The sequence below is a fragment of the Pectinophora gossypiella genome, chromosome 4 (assembly GCF_024362695.1).
Source record: "Pectinophora gossypiella chromosome 4, ilPecGoss1.1, whole genome shotgun sequence".
Lineage (NCBI taxonomy): Eukaryota > Metazoa > Arthropoda > Insecta > Lepidoptera > Gelechiidae > Pectinophora > Pectinophora gossypiella.
The window spans coordinates 5,592,819-5,618,704 of NC_065407.1; the positions used below are offsets into that span (position 1 = coordinate 5,592,819).

Below are 25,886 nucleotides of genomic sequence, written 5' to 3' on the forward strand. Positions count from 1 at the left end.
CATTTTTTTTGTAATAACCTCTAGTGCTTCTGATTTATTATACGGTACATTACCAATTTCTAATTGTTTGGACAGTTGCGCTTGCTCAATGTCTCTTAATCGTTGTTCCAGTACGCCGACGCGTGTATCTAAATAATTGTTTTTATTTTGAAGCTCGACATTTTTTTTCTGTAGCTCTTTTATCGTTTGTCTAAATGCGTCCATTGACTGATTTATCTCGTCCATTTTATCACTTTGATGTTCAAGAGCTTTAGTTATGTCCCTTAATTCTCTTTGGAGAGCCTTTTCCATTTCCTTAGAAATATCTTTGAGCAGTTGCTTGACATCAATTTGGACGTTTTTGGAATATTTGTTTTGAGATTCAACGTTACCTTCCTCGTCCTCTTCATCGTCTTCATGAGGTATATATATGGAGCTACGTCGCGGAGAGTGTTCAAGGCACTCAGTGCAGATCCACTCCAGATTCCCAGCGGCCTTAAGCGCAGTTCTCTGCTTTGTGGTGAGTCCGGAGCAATTTACACTGAGGTGAACTATTTTCTCACACCGATTACAGTCTAAGCCTGGATTGGATTTTGTTATATTTTTCCCACATTTATCGCACTTGGTCATATTGAGGGTAGATATCTGAACGTTGTTAAAATAGTAACGTGTAACTTAGTCGAGCGGTCGACGAAGAGTGAAATTAAAATGAGCTTTATCCTTTAAATAATTATAATACTAATTCGTTTATGTTGACTTTCCAGGGCAGACTTGACAAGCAATCTAGGGTTTCAGTCAAGTCTCAGCATCGCGTCCAAAGATGTTGTTGGAGATGAGAAAAAGTACAATCCATTCGAACATCGACAAGTGGAACATCCAAATTCGTAAGTATGCGTAAATGTACAAACATTTACGCAGTAAAAATACAAATTTGCAAGGGCGGTATGTATTATATTGCGGGCTTTGATCAATAGACGCGGTGAATGATATCGAGGATAAACATCGTATGGCTATGTTCGATATACGTGCCGCTGGTGCTGGTTTTATACGAAGACCGGATGGAGAGCTAATAAAAAACAAAGATTACGTTCAGCTGTTGATGTTGGGTTGATTAAGAAGTTCATCATATCCATTTTTGCATTTCGTAATTAAATTGGCAGTAGTTGTGTTCTGATTACTTGTGGCTCACCACACCCGATTACAATGTTTACCGACGTGGGTTTATGTAAGTATCAACATAAATGTAATTCGCTTAATTCTGTTCCAAAAACGTAATAAGAATCTCAAGATGAGGAAATACATACTATAATCCTTCCACGAAACATCTCTTGACTGACTCTTGTTTGTTTACCTACTTGATTTCCAAGAAATGTTTGATCTTGACAGCACTTACCTATTTATTACATCTGATGTTGTCATATTCAGGTCAAAATTCTGTCATTCAGATGTATAATATAGTCTTAGGGTTATTGCAGATGGACTACATTTACAAGTCAGTTGCAATACAAAGAATCACACGTGACTACTTTCTGGGTGTTTATAAATATAGCACCCCATTCGCTTTGTTACCGGTGTTCCCGCATGTTCGCTTGGCCCTTCTTTCAAAGTCACTCTTACACTTTCCATATTGAGTAAACATCGATCCTAAATACACAAACGAATTCACTTCCTCTACTCTCTATTTACAAATCATAATATTTATCGTCGTATCAAAAATCGTAATATTCGTCTTGCTCAAAGCTTCGTAAATGAAGTAATATTTCAAAAACATTTCTCTGTTTTATTCATTTTCTGATTCACACGTGACAATTTATACATATTATTATAATTATGTACTTATCTATCAATAATAATAAATCAAACATTTTTTTTCTTTCTTTTTATTATTTCTAAGCAAAATGTAAAACTCATTAAGTGTCTACCTATTTATATCATAATTTTATTTTGTATCTTCACAAGAGACAGTTACGAAGAAAATATACAGTACATACTGTAAGAATATACATATTATAAGCGTATCTCTTTGATAAGATATTTTCTCTACCTTACCTGCTTTATCCTAAAACAAATATTTAGTTTGTCGAAATTAAAGCTTATAAAACATTATTTTGTTGCAGGAGTTTGGGATCGATCCTCCACCTTCTGAAAGCGTGCCTTGGGTCTGGCATTCTCGCTATGCCTGCAGCGTTTAAGAATTCAGGTCTTGTTGTAGGGAGCATAGGAACCCTTATAGCTGGGTTTATTTGCACTCACACTGTTGCTATGGTGGTAAGTCATATTATTCTTTATTATTTACTTCGTACCAAGACAGTTACAGAATAGTGCCCAAGAGACGGTTTACAACTTAGAGGCAGACTGCCGACCCGATGGTCGGATGAGATTATGATATTGTGAGGCCCAAAAGCAATGTAAAGGAATGAATGAGACGTCTATACTCAGCGAATGGATACAGGCTATATAGATACATAGATAGATATATTTTGTAGCTAGCGGACTCTATAATTCTCTCAGCCGGCCCCCTGGATAGTAGTGAAGATTAAGGCTGTGATTTCTTATCATATCAATATTCAATATTATTTGTTTGCATACTATGATGGTTTACAAGATTGTAAGTTACATATATGAGTTTCACATCATAGACCCTTTCGGGCACAACAAAATAGAAGTTTAAAAGAGAGAAGGAAACTTTTTAAATAGTAACATCAGTATCATTAGCGTATTCACTAGTGCTGTAGTAACATTTATTAATGAGAAGTTCTTTTTTTTTAATAAAGATTTTGTCACTTTTTCTTCTTTTAATATGTTAGGCAGTTTATTATAAATTTTGATGGACATCACATGTGGGCTAGAAGAATGAGAGTCAGTCTAAGTTATAATTAGCCCTATCGTATGTGCCGGGAATTGAACCCGCAAGTTCTTCATTGAGAGCCCAACTTACCTACTAAATCACATAGGAGGGTTAGGCGAAACGACAAAACAAACAGCTTTTTATGTAACACTACACTACTTTATTACATCGTACACGGTATACTTACAAAATCATTATTATTATAAACGCAAAAGTAACCCTGTTTGTCTGTTACATCTTCACAGTAAAATCGCTAGATTGCTTTGCATAACAGTTTGGCACATAGGATGAACATAACTGATCTTTCCCACGACGCGATAGGTTATCGCATCGATGTTCGATTTTAGGGTAAGGGTACCAGTAACAGACGTTTGACCATCAGTCAAAGACGTCATATCTCGTTATTTATTTAAAGTTGTTTTGACAATTTGTAAAAATTTGTAAAAGTACCTACATCTATGTTTTCATCTACTCTGTACTCAAGTTATATGGACGGATATCGCACGAAATGCATCGCGTCATGGAGAAGTTCGCTTAGATATAAACGCCCAGTGACAAACTCAGTATACTTAGGTACGTACATAACATATACCATAATGCTCACGACTTTGTTCTAAATGGGGTAGTCACGGGTACATCAATCGCAAGATGAACTAAGTACACACACCTTAACGAGCTTTATCTGTTCGACCAACGGGATAGGTGGTTAGCCGCGTCGTCTATAATATCGAGCCAACAACAAAAGCCAGTATTGTGAAACCGCACATACAGAATCAGAATCAGAATTATTTATTCAACGTAATTATCATGGATAAACTTGTTGAAGGTCAATGTAACATTTTTGAATTTACGTCATTTCGCAAGGTGTTATGGCTAAGGAGAAGAAATGACAAGAAACTGCCACAGCAACACATCTTTTAAATCAATGAGGGTACATTACAAGTTATTTAATAACTAGAGGAACACATTCAATACCAGACATTTTTATCATTTAGGTAATCATTAATCTTATAATAGGCTTTTTTACATAAAGTAAGCTTCACGTGAGCTTTAAATTTGTTCTCTGACAAATTTAAAATATTATCTGGTATTTTATTGTAAAAACGTATACATAACCCCAAAAAAGATGAATTTAATTAACTTAATCTAGAATTTTGAACAACAATTTTATTTTTATTCCTTGTATTGTAAGTATGCCTTTCACAGTCTCTCGGAAGGAGAGATACATTTTTACGCACATACATAATGTTTTCATAAATATATTGACTTGCGACCGTCAGTATATTTATTTCTCTAAACAGCTCCCTTAAAGAGTCCCGACAACGCAGATTATAAATACATACATAATATATACAAAAACAACCTATAAACGTCTCACGCTACACCGCGTACTCCACCACGCTGCTCCAATGCGGGTTGGTGGAGGTGTTTTTATGGCTAATAGCCGAGACCAATGGCATAACGAGCTTAAGTGCGTCAAGCTGCACTTACGACAAATAAATAATTCTTTGGTGTAAGTGCGGTTCGAACCGGTGCTTCCCAATTGAGAAGCCGGTGCGCGGTGTACGGTCACGAGCATTATGTATACACTTTGGTACCATGTCACATTAACTTTTTGGACAAATTGAATTGTAAGTCTCACTAAGTGTCAAATATGTTAGTGCGACAGAGTCCTAAAGTGGGTACATTATATTGCTCATGACTGTCATGACTGTACCACAAGACTAGTGACATTGAATAGTGAAGTACATCCTTGAAGGTAGGTGCCTACAACGATAATTGAAGTCCACGTAGACAAAACCTGGGGCGGAATGCATGCTAAATACAATAATTAACTCTTGCGTGTAGACTCATGATTATTCATAACTTTCTAAACAGGGTTAAATACATTAAAACCTAACTAACTATTATGGTAAACAAAACACTACATAAGTCTGTTTTGTTTTTAATGAGTTTATACAGGTACAAACATTAATCACCAGAAGATACATAATATACATAAACAGCCTATATACGTCCCACTGCTGGACACAGGCCACCAGACCAGACAAGAAGATAGATTTATTTTATTTATTTGGGAACCAAACAGCTATAACATTACAATTACACATTACATCTAACCATTAGCATAAGCCAACAAAGTTTTTACCACCAAATAGTAGGTACAAATGTCAAGAAAGTACAACAAAAATGCAACATAATAAAATAAAGTATAAAGAGGTAGTTATTAATAATACAATTACCATATTTAATCAATTAGGTCAAATTATGGACTTTGTTAATACTAACTTTGATAATAGTTTCCATAATTAATTCATACAACCATACTACATCCTAGACGGATGCATGTAGATGGCAACCGTACTTGGCATTCAAGTTCTGAGACAGGCTGAAGGTCATATCTCACTAGGAAACCGTGGTGGTACCACAATCGCGTAACCAACTCAAAGTGTAAGTGTAGTGTAGTGTGTGTGTGTGTATTAAGGAATGCAATCCCGACTCGAGATCGTAAATTCGAGATCCCGCGGGATTGGAAATATCAATCCAAGTCTATACTTTACATTTTTTATGAAGTAGACGAGATCCCAAAACAATGAAAACTGCTTGTTTGTGATAGTGACAGTGAAAGAATTAATCGACCCTAGGGGTCGCTAGCTATAAGCACTGATTGAGGGAAATCCTTGACCACGCCGGCGGGGTCCGTATCGGGGTCCTGAAGTGTTTGGTGTCGCGAGCTGATTGGCTGCCTCTATGGCTAGAGTAATCGGGTCGTCGGGATTGTATATTACCTCCTTCGGACTCCGATACTTTTCAGTACCGTCCCTAAGCGGGATGTATTCGGAAGCCACAACTACCAGGGGATTTGGATGGTGCGTAGCAGAATCGAAAAAACGGTTTGAAGCTAATTTGAGCCATTGAAATTGTCCAATGGCTACCATTGGGTTGGCAGACCTAGGTCAATGTGCAGATTTTCATTGCGAAGGAATCACAGAGCTCCCGTGGCTTTCCGCTTGAAACGATTTTGTATTACATGTAGAAACAATTGTTACAATGAGGTTAAAATCGTATGCAACTTGGCTAAGTTGAACACCACTACCATGGTGTCCTAGTGCGATAAGCCCCTTAAAATCCTGAGTTCCGTCGTTCTAAAAATAAAAATTCCTGAAATTTCTCAACAACAAGAAATTTTCAACCTTCTGACTCAAGGAAAAGGACCTAGAATGCTAAAATTTCACAGAAAATGTTACCAAGACGTAGTAGACATAAAATTTTCAAGAACATCCAATTTTTGAAATACTATAGAACGGGGTAAAATTGCAGTTGGCTCGACCATTATAGACGGCGATGCGGCTCTCCACCTATCACGTTGGTCCAACAGAAAGCTCGGTGAGGTGTGGGTACTTAGTACATATTGCGATGGATGTACCTCTGTCCAACCCAATTGGGCTATATAGTTGTGAGATTATGTTGGGATAAAGAGTAGTTCACGCGAGCAAAGCCACATCCGCAGTTTTGGTGTTAGTCTCATAGTAATAAAGTAGGATTAGCCTGTCATGTAAACCAGGGTTCACTAAGTGATTTTTGTATATCCTCTTAAGACCGAGATTTCCAGACACAATAGTTAAACAATGGGGTTTGGATTTATAAAGAACATTCAGTCTTAGGAGGATATGTCGCCACCGGGATTCGAACCCAGGACCGAAAGTTAGATGATCCGTGCTTCGGAAAGCACGTTAAGCCGTTGTTCCCGGCTACTACTTACTGATGCAAGTAAGTAATTGTTACATGAGGCATGTCAGACACCAGAGTTGATGAGATTGGTAATTCACCTCACAACCCACACGATAGAAGGGATGAATAATGTAGGACAAAAGGCTTTCAGAAACAGTTACTGGCTTTTACTAGTATGGGCAAAAATGTTGTCTTTACCATATATGCCGCTTTTCACGTAAGTGTGAGCGAGACAGACCTTCCTTAACGGCTTACAGCTATTTAGACTATACTATACTATATATTTAGACTATGTGAAACCCCGGACACTTCATACAAACAAACTCGTTTTACACAGACACCACACATCGACGTTATCGTACACGCGCATCTGTGTGTGTGTGTGTGTGTGTGTGACGTCTAACGCCATACGATTCAAGTCTAAACTATGTTCGAGGGGAAGTGAGGTAAACCTAGCTCAGACGCAGGTGGAGAGCGGAGAGTTGATGCTATAATGAAGGTGAGGTATATTTACCTCGACACCAATACAAATTGGTGCGTGGAAGTGTCCGTTCTATAACATAAACAGCCTATACGTATATTCGTCCCAATGCTGGGCTCAGAACAGACAGACATGACGAATCCATAAGGGTTCCGTTTTTGCTATTTGGCTACGGAACGCTAAAAACATAGAACGCATAGAGCTACTTATCTTTCCAGGTACCTTTGACGTAAAAATCGATGGTCCCAAATGATCCGTGCTTCGCACGCACATTCAACAGTTGGTCCCGGCTACTATTTACTTAAATAAGTATTCTACCAGGGTTGATGAGATCGGTTATTGAAGACGAGAGAAGAAGAAGACTTAAAAACCCACAAGGGAATTTTAATATTTTCGAATATGTGCGTCCGTTATGACGTCGGCGCTCCGTTTTCTTGTATTAGGTATAAATCAAAATATCACATTGAAACTCATTTTTAAACGTGGTACAGAAAATACTCTGATAACTTTACACTAATATGGCAAATGTGATATCGATGCGGTATAATATTTTCGCTGTAAGAAGACTCGTTTACAGTCCTTTAAGACAACGAAACGTCCGTGTAGCTACTTTCTTATGTAACTATACGGTCTTCTCTTTAAGTCTGCTAGTAATATCATGAAGGTATTGATGTTTTAAGACAAAGGACAATGACAAATTAATTTACGTATCTATTTTAACCTAGTTTTGTTGGTAATCTTACGTAGATTTAAATTTATTTCATTCATTAAAACATTAAAAACTTTCAGATTTATTTATTCAGGGTGTTAGTGACACCGCAACGAAAACTTTGAGGGATGATTCAGACTATGATTCTGGGTTGATATCAAGTAGAATTTTCCGTCGCAAAAGTATGGAACTGATAATTTATTATTAAATAAAATACTAAAATGTTCATGAATTTTTCGACAGGAAAATCCACTTGATAACTCAGAATCATGGTCTCAGTGTCATCCCTCTCAGTGTTCGTTACGATGTCACTAACACCCTGTATTTAATCCCTAAAACCTTTTAATAAAGTTTATTACTAGTCGAAAGTTCCAACAAAGCTTCTAAGTGGAATCTTTTTTCTAACTGCTAATGCCCTGAATCGAGCGTAAAATCTATCAGAAAGATTGTGTCGTTTCGAATTAATAGGATGAACATTTGCTTTTGTTTAGCATCAAAAATTGTTGCAAATTGCCGTAATAGGACTTGCAGACGTGAGTGTTACCTATGTAATAATTATCATAAATTAATTATTTTCTTTCAGGTGAGGACATCACAAGAAGTATGCGTAGACGCAAAACAGCCGTCAATGGGTTACGCGGAAACTTGTGGGGCAGCATTTACACACGGACCCAAAAGTGTTCGGTCTTGGGGTCCTTTTGTGAAGTAAGTATAAATAATCCATTTATATGAATTCAAAGCCTCCGTGGTCCGTAGAGTTCGATTCCTGATGAGGACATTGTCGAAACAATTTTGTATGACTGACCTTTGTTTGGCTAAGATATTGCAGGTTGAATCACCTGTTCGTCCAATAAGATGATTCCGTGCTGAGGAAGGCACGTTAAGTCGTTTTTTCTGGGCTAAACAGGCCCAAGCGCTCTACCAACCCGCAGTGGAGCACCGTAGTGGACTATGATGCAGACTTTTTCCGGTTGATTGAGGCGAGGCTTGTGCGCAGCAGTAGGACATACTATAGACAGGATATTTATGTTTATAAGTATATGATTTTTTAAATTTTTTTTGTCAAATATTTTATATATGTGGCTGAATCACCTAGTTGTCCGATAAAGAAAGATGATTCTGTGCTTCGGAAGGTACGCTAAGCCAAGCCGAGTGCCTCTACCAATCCGCAGTAGAGCAGCGTGGTGGATTATGTTCCATACCCCTACGGTTGATCGTCTTATCGTGTGGGTTGTGAGGTGGATACCAACCTCATCAACCCTGGTGTCAGGGTTATTATTGAGCCGCCAAAGGCCCCTGACATGGCTCATGTAACTTACTCAATTACACATCAGTAAGTAGTGACCGAGACCGACAGCTTAACGTGCCTTCCGAGACACGGATCATCTTACTGTCGGACAATCAGGTGATCAGCGTGTAATGTCCTATCCTAACCAAACTAGAGATCACAACGTAACTTTTGTGATGTCTTCACCGGGATTCGAACCGGAACCTCCGGATCGTAAGGCCAACGCTCAAACCACTGGACCACGAAGGCTGTTGAGGGAAGGCCTGTACCCAGCAGTGGGGCGTATATAAGCTGTTTATGTTAGGTTTGTCCAATATTTTTATCAAAGTTATGGATGGCTTCTATCCATTCATTAAACGGTCAAAAGTAGTACGATTATATTCCCATTATAATCGGCTTCCAAGTACTTTTGTCAATATATAAGTATTCCTATTATTATCAAATCATAGGTATTTCATTTCCACCTACCCGCACTGGAGTAGCGTGGTGAAGTATGCTCCCCCCCTCCGGTTAATTGAGGGGAGGCCTGTGCCCAGCTGTGGGACCTATTATTTATTACCTATTATTATGGGACCTATTATTATTATTTAGTCTTTTCTAAAGGTGTCAGCGAAGCAAGATCTCGGAAAGAAAATTTTCCACCTCAGGAAGAGGAAATGACTAAAAACCAGCGCTGGATGGCGCCATAGCATGGCTCCATCGCAGCACAAGCTGAGCCATTTCCTTTTGCCCGTATTCGTAATATTCATAATTACCTAGTACATATAGCAAATGTAAATTGATACTGGCTATAAATTTATTTTATTCTTATTTTATTTTATTAAATAATGGGAGATTTACCACCGTAGACGTGGTAGACCCCGGAAACGATGGCGCGATGATCTCGACGGTTATCGAAAAGACTGGATGGAGCTCGCACAGAACCGGGATACTTGGAAGAATATGGGGGAGGCCTTTGCTCAGCAGTGGGATCATATAGGCTAATAATAATAATAATAATGGGAGATTTGCCTTACTACCCTCAGGCCTGTTGTCTTAAATTTTTGTACCGAGTGAAAACCCTCAGTGCTTCCTACAAGTGGAGTACAAATACAGTAGTATTTTTTTCCAGAACTGTGGTGGACTACTCCTTGACGTTAACATACTTCAGTGTGTTGTGTGTCTACGTTGTATTCATCGGGTCATCGTTTAAGGAGGTGCGTATGTGAAACTTTATGTTGCATTTGAATTATTAGTCCTTCCTATTCCTTTTTTAGTTCTTGGTCTGAAAATGTAGTTAGTACTTTGATTCCTACTTTTTATTAATATTATGTGGAGCTCGGTGGCGCAGCGGTAAACGCGCTCGGTCTGCGATTGTTGAAGTTAAGCAACTTCCGCAAAGGCCGGTCATAGGATGGGTGACCACAAAAAAAAAGTTTTCATCTCGGACTCCTCCGTGCTTCGGAAGGCACGTTAAGCCGTTGGTCCCGGCTGCATTAGCAGTCGTTAATAACCATTAATCCGCACTGGGCCCGCGTGATGGTTTAAGGCCCGATCTCCCTATCCATCCATAGGGAAGGCCCGTGCCCCAGCAGTGGGGACGTTAATGGGTTGATGATGATTAATAATATACTCAGTGTTGTGTGCGTGGAACTTATTCTATGTGCATTTTATTTTGTGTGTTTGTGTAAGTGCTGCTGTTGATCTTCTTATCGTGTGGGTTGTGAGGTGGAATACCAACCTCATCAACCCTGGTGTCAGGGTTATTACTGAGCCGCCAAAGGCCGCCCCTGTCACGGCTCATGTAACGACTACATACTTACATCAGTAAGTAATAACCGGGACCAACGGCTTAACGTGCCTTCCAAAGCACGGATCATCTTACTTTTCGGACAATCAGGTGATCAGCCTATAATGTCTTAATCAAACTAGGGATCACAGAGCGATTTTTGTGGTATGTCCCCACCAGGATTCGAACCCGGGGCCTCCGGATCGTGAGCCCAACGCTCAACCACTGGACCGCGTAGGCCGTTGATGCATCTCATAAATATATAAGTAGTCTGACAGCTAACGCTATCAATTGCTCTATCATGGAGTAACGTAACTGCCACACTGCTTACATAAATTTCTTTTACTAATCTTGCAGACACCACATTGTAGGTATACGCCACTCTGTTAAGTTAAGGTACTGCTTAGACTCCATCATAAAATAAGAGAAAGGCGATCATAATCCATAGTGCCTAAGATAATAATAATCATCAATACAGTTTTTACTTCTCAGAATAGTACTTTACTCGAACACGCTTTATTAAAATCTCACTCGTTTTTTTCTGAGTACTTTTAATATTCATGAAAACGCACCGACCTTTTTTGCATAGTATTACCTTTTTAGGATTCCGTAGCCAAATGGCAAAAAGTAGGTATCTGTTTATCTGTCCGTCCGTTCATCCGGGTGTGAAATAGTCCACTTTTTTCCGAAACTATAAGAGCTATACTGTTGAAACCGCATTAATATTTTCAAACAAAAACAGAAAAAAATAAAATAAAATAAAATAAACTTAGAATTGAAACACAAAAAAAAAAATCATCATACCCATACGTGTGGGGTATGTATGGGTAATTATATTGAGGCTACAATTTTTTTTCTAGAATAGTTTGCGCGAGAGATTCTTCCAAAGTGGTAAAATGTATATGATTTTTTATATTATTAGCCTGTTTACCTATCACAAACCTATATGGGCTCGCATATAGTTAGATCTAAATTACCTAGTTATGTTTACTTATCAATAACTTATTATTATAAGCTCATTCGATCCCACTGCTGGGCAAAAACCTCCCCCATGTCCTTTCACAATACCCGATCCTGTGCGAGATCCACTTAAAAAAAACACAATATTAAAACATCAATCAAAGTTACAACGAACTACAAGAACATGATAATATAATGTTACTTGCTGCTACGGAACCCTTCATGGACGAGTCCAACTCGCACTTGACCGATTTTGTATTAACGCCATTATTGTTTTATTTATTCATGTTCCTCGTTAACTAAGAAATGAGATTGGAAAAGTAATCAGACTAGATCCGGAAATTTTTCACATTTGCATAATGGATTCAAAAGCATAAAATGTGAAGTCTGGATTAAAATAAGTAATAATGGAATGGATCTATTGATGAACATCACGGGTAATGACAAAATTTACATTGATATATTTTTGTCTTTATTTAAACAAAACAGTGTGGAGACATAGCACCATCAGACCTGTTATCTTTTTGTTCCGAGTGAGAGCCCTCAGCGCTCACCATTTGTCCAGCCAAGTAGTTAATACCATTTGCGAAAAATCAACCACAAATCATGTTAAAAAAAGTGTAGAGACACGAAGTACACATTTTTTTATTATAGCACTCCCGTATTCCGATTTCCGGGTTGAGCTCACACTGAATTCGACTTTGTTTTCGGGTTCAATGATCATAAATTTAAACGTCCTTATCGTTAAGCGAAAACATTGTAAGGAAGCTAGGAAGCCCGCATCTCTACAGATAATATTATGCAAAAATACGTCAACCCCCTGTGGAAAATAACAGTCATGGTGGAGTGGGATAATGGATGATGTCTCTGATTAATGTTATACGATTAAGTATACATAATGGTGCTTATTCCTGTAGATACCAACTAATTTTATTTTAAGTTATATCTGTCATTTTCTTATCCACCGAAAAGGAAAGGGACGGGTAATCGACAGGCATAAAATTTATGGAATACACGTCAATTTTAAGCAGAAATCTAAAACAATCGTCTATAAAATTTATATCGGCCAATAAACCGACAGAATTAAGTTGACAGCACACGTCAAACGGTTTGCATACCAGCGAGATACCTTTTTGATTTGCCTGGGTTATTCATTCATTTACTCATTCTTCTTAAAATAAATTAAGAGCTGTCAATCAGTCCCTTTCCTTTAAGGCCGATATGAAAATGACATGATGTATAACTTAAAATAAAATTAGGTGGTGTCTGCAGGAATCGGGGCCAATGTAAACAGTTTCATTGTTAAGCCAAAACGAAGACTAAAAATAAACTAGGTTTACAATAATGTATAGTCCGTGTTAGGAAAGAAGTCTCGCCGAAGCCGCGCTACTGTCGTAGATAATTACGAGTATTATGAATTGTTAATTAGTTTCATTGTCGAAATCACTTTGTGAGACTGTCCTTTGTTTGGTAAGGACGTTTCAGGCTTGCATTACCTGATTGTCCGATAAAGTAAGATGATTTTATGCTTCGGAGGGCACGTTAAGCCGTTGGTCCCGGCTATTAGCCGTAAAAGCACCTCCACCAACCCGCATTGGAGCAGCGTGGTGGAGTATGCTCCTTACCCCCTCTGGTTGATTGAGGGGAGGCCTGTGCCCAGCAGTGGGACGTATATAGTTTAATTATGATATATGTTAATTAAAATCTGTCGACTTCTATCATCGCGCGGAGCCTAGATTATCGTTATTAGTCTCCAGTTTGTAATAAGGCGTGTGGGATGTTTCTATTATGTTTTGAGGGTTTTATTGACTCCTTAGTAACTTACCAACTCTTCACTTGGCATTCGTTATGTAGTAAGTATAACTGATTATTGCCTTCTTTCATTCTGTAGTGTGAAATAATGGGTTTGTGTCTAGACTGATTCTGTGCCTTTTTTGTAAGGACATCTTGATTTTTGTAGCATTTTTCTGGATGTCCCTTTTCCAGACGTTTGTCTGCAACGTTATAAGATATGATTGCAACAAGATACATTTTTATGTTAGATAAACTTAAACTTATTTATTTCATATTTCAAAAGGTTGCCTTCTCCTGAACTAAGCTAGGAGTAAGTTAATAACATAGTAGGCGTCCAATTGCTATTCACAGACATGCCAATTGTATGTGAAATGAAACTAAATGTTGTAAAAGTCAGATAGGGGTTATGTGAACTACAACAATAATGGATCACTTGTCATATACACACTATTACTCAGCTGTTGTGGCTATAATAGGATATTTGACTGGCTTGAAGATAAATTATAGATTGCTTTGAAAAATAGAAGTCAGTCTAAGATGATCAAATTTATGAATTAAGTCACAGGACAGTATCTCTATACAAACTCCAAAGGAAACTTTCGTTTTGATTTTTCATAAAAAGTATCTTATTTGATTATATTGGCGAGTAACCTTTATTCCTATTCTGGTAGCTTTTGATTCGACCCATTCTATGTCGTAAGTATAGAAAATGAGTCAACCACGACTTTTACAATTTATTCCTCCAAAGATTTTCTTTGTTCCTTTAATGTCTCTTATCGTTTCTTTCTTTCAATGAAAAGAAATAAAGTATTTGTTATTTTTGGACGCCACAGTAACATTACAAAAACAGTAGGGGAAAAATAAACGTACACGAAATTACATATTAACAGAGACGTAAAAAAGAAGAACAGAAAAATAATAATTTATTATTATTGGTCGTAAGAGTCTTGTGGTAATGGTGGACGGCCTCAATATAATGGATCTCGCTCAGCATAAGCCGCGGCGTGACCCACGAAGCTGGTATTCTGCGGGCCCAGCCGAGTGAGGCACGGACATCGAGTCTCATTGTTATTTATTTATTTATTTTTCACCTGTTTCTTTTCAATCCTCAGGTCATTGACGTCTACTACCCCGATTACAAGCTATCTGCATCGACATACTGCGCACTGACTTTGTTACCATTGGTTTTGATCAGTCAGATTCGAAACCTGAAGCACTTGGTACCATTCTCAGCGATCGCCAACGTTCTCATTGTGGTGGTCTTTGCGATTACCATGTACTTCGTCTTCGTGGATTTGCCATCGCCCAGTGAAAGAGATATGGTTGCTGATATCAGCCAGTGGCCTTTGTTCTTTAGGTAAGCTGATCATTTACCCTTTCAGTGTTGTATACGTACACTGTCCTTTCTAGTAAACGCCTTTGTAGTGTATTTATGTGCACGTATATCAAATGCATTGAAAAGCGAAGCATAAAGATATGGCGAAGCCGCATCAAAAGGTTTAAAACCACTCGCGCTTAGTTAAAACATTTATTCAAAAATTACTTCTGCTAACTTGGTAGAGAATTATGATCCCAATTTAAACTGATTTAATGTTTCGGCTTAACACAAGTGAATGCCCATTATTTTAAGCTGAAACATTAAATCAGTCTTTCTTTGCTTACCGCAAGAGCTTAAATTAAATAAATTGACTAAGCTTCATGTCTCTAAAAATGTTAAGCCTTCCAAGGTAAAAGAGAACCTAGCAACATCGTATTTAAGGCCTTTTCTCACTACGACACCATGGTGGCGTGACAGTTGTATAATTCTACCTCACCTACGGACTCTACACGGCAATCGCGCGCGCGACGCGCATTATATCGAGGGTTTAGAACAATAGATGCAATAAAGGCTATCTATAAACTATATAATATATATTTATGTCAACTGCTTGTCGGCGACGCGATCGTAGTGGCGACATCATGGTGTCCTAGAGAGGTATGACCATTAAATATTAGAATAATTTGAAGCAGATTTGATAATTTCTACCTAATATCGATAGAAGGATCGGGCACCTAAACGTTACCTACGTCACATATCATAAATCTTAACGTACCAACGCGAAAGTAAAAAAGGTCCTCGCGACCTTGTAAAGACATACCCTGTCATGATTTTCATACTGCATACCTTTCTCTTGAATAAGGAAATGCTTTTGTAAAAAAACCCCTTATCTTTTGTGAAAAAATAAATAATACGGAAACCATTTCCTTTGAAGTAAGGTCGATATCCCTTAACAAGTTTGTACGTTGTTATGAAGTTAATATTTCCACCTTGCGCTTATTTAAGGTGTACAGATAGAGGGAACTGAGTTTGAATAAGTAATTGAACAGTGTCTATTGAATACTAATTCTGCATCTATTTCTATCCTATAGTGTTAAAATGACCAATCAAAAACATAAATGTGAAATGACAGCCAAGTCCAATATTATGATAAATGCCTTGGTTGTTGACTTCAACAACAAAAGAAGTGAGATCTAAATAGGTGCCAAGTTCAATGGTCAGTCCTGAAATTTATTTATAAGTAATAATATAACATATCATATCTTCTTATAACATAAGACAATGTATTGTAGCCTAAGGTCTGTCTTGGCTTTCCTTATATTTTAGAAACAGAAAAAGAATCAATTTATTTTTATCACTTCTCACAATATTTATTCAGAGCTTTGTAAGGTTTTGCGGCTTCAGGGGCTTACAACTCTCACTTACTTTAACATATTTTATCATCTTGAGCATATATATCTTGAGCATGTATATACATTATCTTGGGGCCATTATTTTTCAACCGCTCGGCTCAAAGTAACGTTTACATGAGCCACGTCAGGCGTCTTTAGCGACTCAATAATAACCCTGACACCAGGGTTGATGAGGTTGGTAATAAATTCACGTCACAACCCACACGATAGAAGAAGAAGAGTAACGTTTGAACATAATATACCCATTTCACGTAGCACATAAGAACTTTTCATTTACAAGATGAGACAGGTACCTATGTACCGAAAATTCGACTTAATATCGACTCAGAATCATTGTCTCAATCATAACATACATAAACTGCCTATATAGGGTATGGAGCATAATCATCCCTCAAAATTTTCGTTACGATGTCAGTAACACCCTGTATTTTCGTACACGAGTTAAAGGATAGCGGTTCTAAAGTAAGCCCCTTGGACGTGTAACACGGTGGGAGTAAAATATTAGCATGGCAAATTTGATCTAATCAAAAACTTTACTGCGTCCATAGAGATCGTACATTGGTACACATAAAAAAACTCATCATGGCCCCTGCTAGGGCACAGCAAAGTACACTTAAAATAACTTTCCTATAACAGCTGCGTAACTTATATTTAATTATAGAATTACATTTAAACAATAAATACTAACACTGAGTCACTGTAGTGTGGTTTGAACCTTAGAACCGGACTTGCAGTAATGAGTTCTTCATTTATCTGAAGTGCATTTTTCACTAATAGAGTTCGACCATTATAGATAGCGATAAGACTCTCCACCAATCATGTTGGTTTTCTGTTGAAAGCGCGGTGAAGTGTGGGTACTTAGTTCATCTTGCAGTGGATGTACCTCTGACTACCCCGGAATATAGTTTAGGTTATGGTATCCCTATTCTAGTCTTCTTCTTCTTATCGTGTGGGTTATGAGGTGGAATACCAACCTCATCAACCCTGGTGTTAGGGTTATTATTGAGCCGCCGAAGGCCCCTGACATGGCTTATATAACGATCACTCACTTACATTAGTAAGAAGTAACCAGGACCAACGGCTCAATGGCTTAACATGCGTGTGTGGGCCTTCGGAAGCACAGATCATCTTACTTTCGGACAATAAGGTGATCAGCCTGTAATATCCTAACCAAACTATGTCCCCACCGGGATTCGAACCCGCGGCCTCCGGATCGTGAGCCCAACGCTCAACCACTGGACCACGGAGGCCGTGGTCCGCGTCGGACTGTATATCCGTAATACGAACTTGTACAATGGTCAATTTGGGCAGTACCTACCGGGAGTTTTCAGGATACGGGAATTTACCAGTTTGTAGGTTGCACGCGTTCACTTATGTTGGCAACCCCAACATTTATTTATTTATTATTTTATTTAACATTAACTTTATATATTCACTATTGTGACAACATTTTGTCTCTTCTCTTCGGTTCTTGCTCTCTATTTAACTACTGTAATGTGGACATATTTTTTCTACGAATTTTAATTTAATTCAGTGAGTTTTGCAACTCTGGACGTTTTCATCTCAGCCTTAACCTCAGATAACCAGCCCTTACAGCCATTAGGAATCTTACGCCCCAATCCTAACAAGTTATCCGCGATGTGGTTACAAGCTTCCGCTTTCCGCTGCCCAATTGGGATATAGTTGAGGCTAATGTTATGTATTAATACATCTCGTGTCATCTCGTGTAATCTCGTGTTTTCTTTAGCACGAATAGATCAGCCTTGGCAAGACTAATGGGGACTATAAGTAGTATTCATCAGTCTTAACAACCCAAGAGTTTGTTACTGCTCGTGACAAAAAAATATTCTTCTAATGTATTTTTTAAATGACAAAATAATACATATGTACCTATTATACTCCTTATTAAATGTTGAACATGGGCGCTTTTTAGTTGTAATTACCGTAATTAAAACGTCCCTAAGCCTATTTATATATGTTTCAAAAAACGTGTAGAGTGTTTTAAAACAGTATTTTACCCCTTTCATAACAGACAAATCACGTTAATGTTACGTTGCTGTCACGTTGGTCTAACAGAAAGCTCGGTGATACGGTAGCTAGTGATTGATGGATGTACCTCTGTCTACTCTACCCCATTAGGAATATACTCGTACGTTAATGTTTGTTTGTTGTTATAAGAAACGCTTTTTTGAATAATAAAACGTTTAATAATTCTATAGATTAGAAGACGAATCTTATTACAGCTTACGCTTTTAAAAGATTCAAGATGAGAGTGGATTTATTTAAACTGTTTGCTTCTCAAACAATGGTGTCTGTCTACTGTTTATGCTTCAAATGTTTTAAAACATAGATTTGAAAATAATACTTCAAATGGGTAATGCTGATCAAAGATTTTTGAGAAGTTTGTAGAACTGTCCGTAACCAGATTTGTGTTGTATCAAGGATATTATCCATATTTGGATTTGGATCAGAGATGTTAAATTTCCTCATTTTGAGCCATTATCAATCTATTTACTCATATTAGTAATTGAAAAGCCAGATTAATAAAATATATGTATTTCTAATAAATTTTGTGACCATAATATAACATTTTGTTCGTGAGATTGTTCGATACATACATACATAAACTCACGCCTATTTCCCACCGGGGTGGGCAGAGACTATGGAATTCCTTCCATCCTGACATACTTCTCTTGCTTTGTCCACATTCATCAATTGTTTCATACACGCATGCCAGTTCAGAGTAGAGCTTACTGAACTTTTTCTAAGGACATCTCGAAATTGTTCGATAGTAGTGACTTTTAAAGATTCACGAACTTTGTACATAGTTAACTATTTTTTATGGGTCAACCGATACAATGTCATATCGTATCGATTCGTTAATAAAAATGAGGGTAGCCCTCGATCTGGGATCCTATTATCAGTCATGCTGACGATGGGACCACCTGGGAACAATACCTTTTTGAATAAAAAAAGAATAAGTATCCCAAATCGGTCCAGGCGTCTTCGAGTAATCGTGGAACATACATAAAAAAGATCCCGACGACTTGAAAACTTGCTTCTATTTTTGAAGTCTATGACTATGTACGATAGTGATAGGCATATTCAGGGATATGGCTGTTGTATGGGTGGTCCATATAAATATAATTTTCTAATTGTTTTCTTTTTTGTTCCTTTTTCTTTTTGTTAGAAATTAAGACAATTATTATTATGTAAGTTAGGTACGCCGTAACTGTGATTTACATCAGATCTCTATATATATATAATTAGAGTTAATTAGTATAATGCATAAATGTAAACCATGTGGCAGTACTAATTAAATAAATAAATAAATATTGATCAAGGGCTTGTGATGAGTTCCTCTATGTCATCATATCATAAACTGCCTATATACGTCCCACTGCTGGGCACAGGCCTCCCCTCAATCAACCGGAGGGGGTATTAATTTTTGTCCACTGATTGATTACTCTTTGTACTCTTTATATTTGTCTTTTGTTTTGTATTTCCTGTGTGTGCAATAAAGTATTTGTAGTGTTATGTTATATTATAACCCTGGCTATCAAAACTATGATGTATTTTTTAAATTTTATTCGCTCCATTCGGTACTTGAACTTAAAAGACTGTTTTTATTTTACAGCACTGTGATATTCGCAATGGAAGGTATTGGCGTGGTGATGCCTATCGAAAACGAGATGAAGCATCCGCAGCAGTTCCTGGGATGCCCTGGAGTCCTCAACATTGCTATGGTCATCGTCATCGCCCTTTACGGTACCTTTGGGTTCTTCGGCTACGTACAGTACGGCGACAACGTGAAAGGAAGCATCACCTTGAACCTGCCTCAGGATTACATGTGAGTAGTCTTGAATCTTCTGGAAAGGAAACACAAATATTACATTGTTTGCGGTTCAGAATTTGCCTTTCAACTGCTTTAAGACAGTAGTTAAACAAAAGCTTTACAAAAAAGGTTATTATAAAGTTAGTGATTATTTAGAAGATATGAATGGGATTAACTGTCTGAGAACTGATATTAGGCAGCTTAATTACTCAATTGTATATCAATATTTTATGTCTATTTTTTTTTTTAAAGAACGTTTAGGGCCCTCTGCCGAGGTTTTTCTTGCAGCTTCTTTTCCCCGGCTATACAGGTTGTGAGAAGCTGCAGTAGTTTTAGGCGGATGAGACGTTCGTTATGTAAAAATTGACGATTCAAAGTGTAACTATGTTACCTACTGAATAAAGATATTTTTGAATTTGAATTGAATTTGAATTACGCCGGGTTACTACCCGGTTAATACCCAGTTCTTACCGCGTTAAATCGTCATCGCGAGTCTCATATTCCTGATTTTATGTTGCCAGTTTTAAGAATTCAAATGTGTCAAATACAAGGATGAATGCAACCAGAATAAATAAAGATCTGGCAGCTATCAGATTTTCCATTAAAAATTGCAACTTGATTTCGATTCTGATCCGTGCCAAATATAAACGGAAGTTCTATTCTCACAGAAACCCACCCTTGACCCACAATCTTTGGACTGCGTTGAGTAGCCCCTTATCCCTCGCAAATATTGAATGCCACCGCATAGAATATTTAAATTGAAACACCATCAAAAATTTTAATGTTAATATCATTTGCGCATGTTTATAGTACTAAAGCCAAATCAGAGGGCTTTTTGCAGCTTGGAAACTCCTATGAATATGTTGAGTACTAACTTAAATACCTCTATCAACCCGCAGTTGGAGCAGCAGGCTTAACACGATTACATTGGTGGTGATTCTGGCAGAGTAAACCCAATTCGATTTCAGTTTCATATATCATATATTTAAATATATACATAAATATAAACACCTTATATACATCCCATTGCTGGTCATGAAGGGAGTACAAGGAGGACCATACTCCATCACGCGGCTCGACTGCGGGTTGGAGGAGGTATTTTATTGCTAACAGCAGGGACCAACGGTTTAACGTTTCTTTCAAAAGCACGAAATCATTTTACTTTTTTCAGAAAGTCAGGAAATTCAAGCGTGCAATGTGCTTACCAAATAAAGAACCCAGAACTCCAGAGTCCAGATCGTTAACCAATGCTCTTACCACTAGAGAAACAAATACAAAACATAAATTTATGTAAAAGACGGATTAGGTAACACCTATATCTTTTAGGTGAAAAATTTTCTCCAACTCTGGAAAAGCTTGCTAGGTACTAAGTTTGTATTGCTGAAGAGTTATGCAAAATAAAATCGATTAATCGTGAAGGAACTTGCGAAAATCTTAAAAGGCTCGCGAAAAATTCTAAACGATCATTATGCAAAGTGCCACAGTTTCAAGGACTGAAAAGAACATGACAAGAATTTAAGTACTTTAGAAATTTGCTGTAGACTTACTTACCTATGTTATACGATAATACAATAATTTTTAAACGAAAACAATAATAAAGTATGGTAAGTTTACAAAATTATACGTTCTAATAAAATTATATTTTATATATTTAAATGTTAAAAAAGAATCGGAATAAATTTAGAAAAATGTTATGTACAGTTATTGATGTAAAATAATGTGTTATACTATATATGATGTTAGTGACATAGTACCGAAAACTTTGAGGGATAATTGAACCCCCCAAGTAGCAAACAAGAATTGTGATTAAGTCATATATGTCTAAACTTTAGCTAAAGTGAGATTTATCCAAATCAAATAGGACTTATTAGGACTTCATAAATTCTTTTCCTTCTTTAATACTATATAGTTTTCAACAAATCCTACTTTAGATAATTTAGAATACACAAAACCAAGTTAAGTATTCTCAAAACTATTTAGTCTTATCTCAGCCTACTGTTAAGTCTAAAAGTATATTTTTACTTTACTCAGATTATTTGAAGGCTCACTTAATACTAAATTGATTTACTGAAGTATCAGTTTAGTCTTGTAAAGTAAAAAATGAATTGCCTAGATATACTTAAGGCAATTTTAATACTAAGCTTTGAGATTAGATTAGTTAAGATTATTTGTTGCTCTTATACAAGACTGTTTTATTCGTTTTTGACTACAATAAGTAAAACATAAGAAAAGTCTATTCACTGGACGATAAAATCGAAATAGAAGCAAGCAGAAAGATGGACGAAGTTCAAAAAATAAAAAGATCTGGTGGTTTTCGAATGCAGAAAATTAAATACAGAAAATTAACCTGTGATAATGCACATCCTACTGTTTTTGTTAGCGATGCGATATCTTCTTCATTGCTATCAATTTTTTCTATCGATTAGTATAACACAATCATTCAATTTTGTCAAAAAAGTCGTAAGTTCCTGTTTTTCAATTCCGAACCAGCGTGTGGCGGCCCAGGTACCTACGTCTCGCACAAATCTTCTCAAAAATGATTAAACTAGTCTAACCTAGTCTAAGCGCACGGCAACACTACACCATGAAAAATCGAGTTTTATATTAAAAACCTGCTAAGTTCAAATTTAAAAGTAGGTACCTATTAGTCTAATAATAAATAAATACTTTTCTTTCTTCTTTCATTCTTTCTTTTAATAATTTTAAAAATGTACCTATTTTTAACAAAGTTTCATTGACAATCATAAACATATCTATTTTAAGTTTTGTATATGGTAAAATGCATTTAAAGTGGGCATTAGATTCGCTTCCAATATTTTTTTAGCTTGATAAAGTCATCGGGAACTTGGTCGCCATTTTTAACAATAATGTTTTTGGTGGAATTAGAAACTACCGTGCACACGCACGTCGTTAATCAAATTGCAAGGGTTCTTCGTGTATACAATATTCAACGGATACTCGTTAATTTTTACAAAAATCACATTGTATCCGTTGGCAATTAGAAGCGCGGTGATCGTACCAACTTTGCGTCAGCGAACCATGTACCTATGAGAATGTATGCGCGGTGACTCGTTAGCAAATTGAGTTTGTTTGTACCTAAAAAACTTTGCTAACGATAATATTGAACTTGGCTCTCATTTCACATTTATGTTTTTGATTGGATATCATTACTTTTTGTAGGTAAGTACATATCCTCGTAACGCGTGGGTCCTTTTAAAAGGACAAATTCAAAACTAAAAGTCGACTTTATAAAAATAAAACATTTGAATACCTATTAAACTTGTTTAAGATTCACGTTAAGTTAAAAAAAATATATGCCAGTAAAATGGATGAGAGTTGTGTTGTATCATGGGCGAAAAGCTGACAACCTATCACCGCTAAACACATGTTCCAACTTGCTTACCTACCCTCATAGTACTTGTCGAATGTGGCATCAAGTGGTTCCATGATCACTTAGTGCTCTGCCTACCCCGATAGGGCATATAGGCGTGATATGTTATGTTAAGTTAATCTACATACCTACCACAAAAAGACCGGCTGTCATGAGTTTTGATTACTTACTGATTCTTACATCTATAGTTAGGTACAGGCACTAATTAGGTATTTATGTTAAGCGTTCATAATAGAATCTAATTATTTAAAAGTTGCTAGTTTTTTTTCCTTTGTATTCATCTAATTACCTATCTGCATACCAAATTTTAACTTTCTAGGTCATCTGCAACTGGGTTAGAGTTTTGATCTATAGGTCAGTCAGTCAATGATAAAAATGAGGATTTTTGGATATTAATATCTAAATAACCGTTTGAGATAAGCTTATGAAATTTAGAACACATATGTATGTTGCAAGTCTCAATATACAAGCTTTTTTTTTTTTTTTTTTTTGACGTGACTTATTGTAGATTTGCCGCAGATGGCATTAACTACTTGGCCGGACAAATGGGGAGCGCTGAAGGCTCTCACCCGGTACAACGTTTAAGACAACAGGCCTGAGGGTGCCCAGTTGGGCGCGAACCTCGGCTCAGGGCGTCGTCTGAGAGGAAAAATATTTGAAAGAATTAATCGACCCTAGTGGGTCGATAGCGATAAGCGCTGAATGAGGGAAATCGTCGACCACGCCGGCGGGGTCGGTATCGGGGTCCTGAAGTGTTTGGTGTCGCGAGCTGATTGGCTGCCTCTATGGCTAGAGTAATCGGGTCGTCGGGATCGTATATTACGTCCTTCGGACGCCGATACTTTTCAGTACCGTCCCTAAGCGGGATGTATTCGGAAGCCGCAACTACCAGGGGATTTGGGTGGTGCGGAGCAGAATCGAAAAAACGTTTGGAAGCTAATTTGAGCCATTGGGCAATGGTTGGCAGACCTAGGTCAATGTGCAGATTTTCATTGCGAAGGAACCACGGAGCTCCCGTGGCTTTCCGCATGAAACGATTTTGTATTACCTGTAGACGGTGGATTTGAGAGGGACTCGCATGAGCGAAAACTACCCCTGCATAGGTCATGATCGGACGGATGCAAGTCGTGTAGATTTTCACCTTATTCCTAAGGGACAATTTACTTCGCTTGTTAAGAAGATATACAAGCCAAATTTGATACGTTTATGTGATATAGTTTTTGATTTATGAGGGGGTCAAAAGTGGCTTCAGATGGTTCGTGTAATATTACACACGGTGCGGCTCGCCAGTTCTATTTCTTGAACTTGGCTTGACACGCTACCGCGTGTCTAGATACTTTTCTTTCTTCTTTCATTTCATTATTTCTTTTAATAATTTTAAAAATGTACCTATTTTTAACTAAGCTTTATTCACAATCATAAATATATTTTAAGTTTTGTGTATGGTTAAATGCATTTAAAGTGAGCATTAGATTCGATTCCAATATGTTTTTAGCTTGATAAAAGTCATCGGGAATTTGGCCGCCTTTATTAACAATAATGTTTTTGGTGGGATTAGAAACTACCGCGCACACACACGACGTTAATCAAATTGCAAGGGTTCTTCGTATATACAATATTCAACGGACACTCGTAAATTTTTACAATAATCACATTGTTTCCGTTGGCAATTAGAAGCGCGGTGATCGTACCTACTTTGCGTCAGCGAACCATGTAGGTAACCTATGAGAATGTATGCGCGGAGACTCATTAGCAAATTGAGTTTATGTTTGTTAGTTCCATTTCTGATAAATATTAAACAATTAAGTAAATCACATTCCTATCCAAGTAAGAACTTAGCATAACAATATTGTTTATCTTCCACGAGTCGAAAAACTTACCTCTCAAACAAACATACTTTCCGTACGTTTTAAAAGCTCGTTCGATTTTAATTGTTACTTGTTACATAGCTAATTCTGGCACAAAATAAACAAACATGATTTTACGACAATACTTCACTAAATCAAAATAGAGGATAACTTTAGATATAAGAGTTTTAAGTAGGAATTCACTAAATACTTTTTGTCTTAAGTGGGTATACTCCTAGACAATTGAAGTAAAATTTATCTTAACTAGTACTTGATGAAGTGCAACTTGACTTTACTTTTCTAAACTGATTCTTACGAAATCAATTGTTTCTAAAGTCTTACTTCATTTAGAAAAATATTACTTAACGCCATTTTGCACTTACGGGACGAAAACAAGTAATTTTTTTTGACAATATTATCGTCAAAAACTGAAGTAAATTAATATAATATTTCTGTTGTAGTAACAATTACTGCGTTCAGCTGTCACATATTAATAGAAAATGAATTTATCTGTACCATATGTC

At 37.1% G+C, this 25,886-nt stretch overlaps 2 protein-coding genes across 10 annotated transcripts in view; both read left to right on the forward strand.

The window, feature by feature from the left end:
* LOC126366260 (proton-coupled amino acid transporter-like protein pathetic) overlaps positions 1-25,886 on the forward strand; it is a 231,414-nt gene that overhangs the window by 192,394 nt on the left and 13,134 nt on the right. For 7 of the 9 annotated variants that reach the window (XM_050009329.1, XM_050009330.1, XM_050009331.1 and 4 more), the window contains 6 exons: positions 744-863; positions 2,097-2,247; positions 8,333-8,454; positions 10,149-10,233; positions 14,672-14,916; positions 19,927-20,139. In XM_050009329.1, the coding sequence (XP_049865286.1) occupies positions 744-863; positions 2,097-2,247; positions 8,333-8,454; positions 10,149-10,233; positions 14,672-14,916; positions 19,927-20,139 (936 nt within the window). The remainder of the gene's footprint in view (positions 1-743; positions 864-2,096; positions 2,248-8,332; positions 8,455-10,148; positions 10,234-14,671; positions 14,917-19,926; positions 20,140-25,886) is intronic. The other 2 variants (XM_050009333.1, XM_050009332.1) reach the window with 1 other exon arrangement.
* Positions 1-25,886, forward strand: part of LOC126366253 (cholecystokinin receptor-like) — a 268,987-nt gene that overhangs the window by 113,206 nt on the left and 129,895 nt on the right. The gene's annotated exons all lie outside the window — the stretch shown is intronic.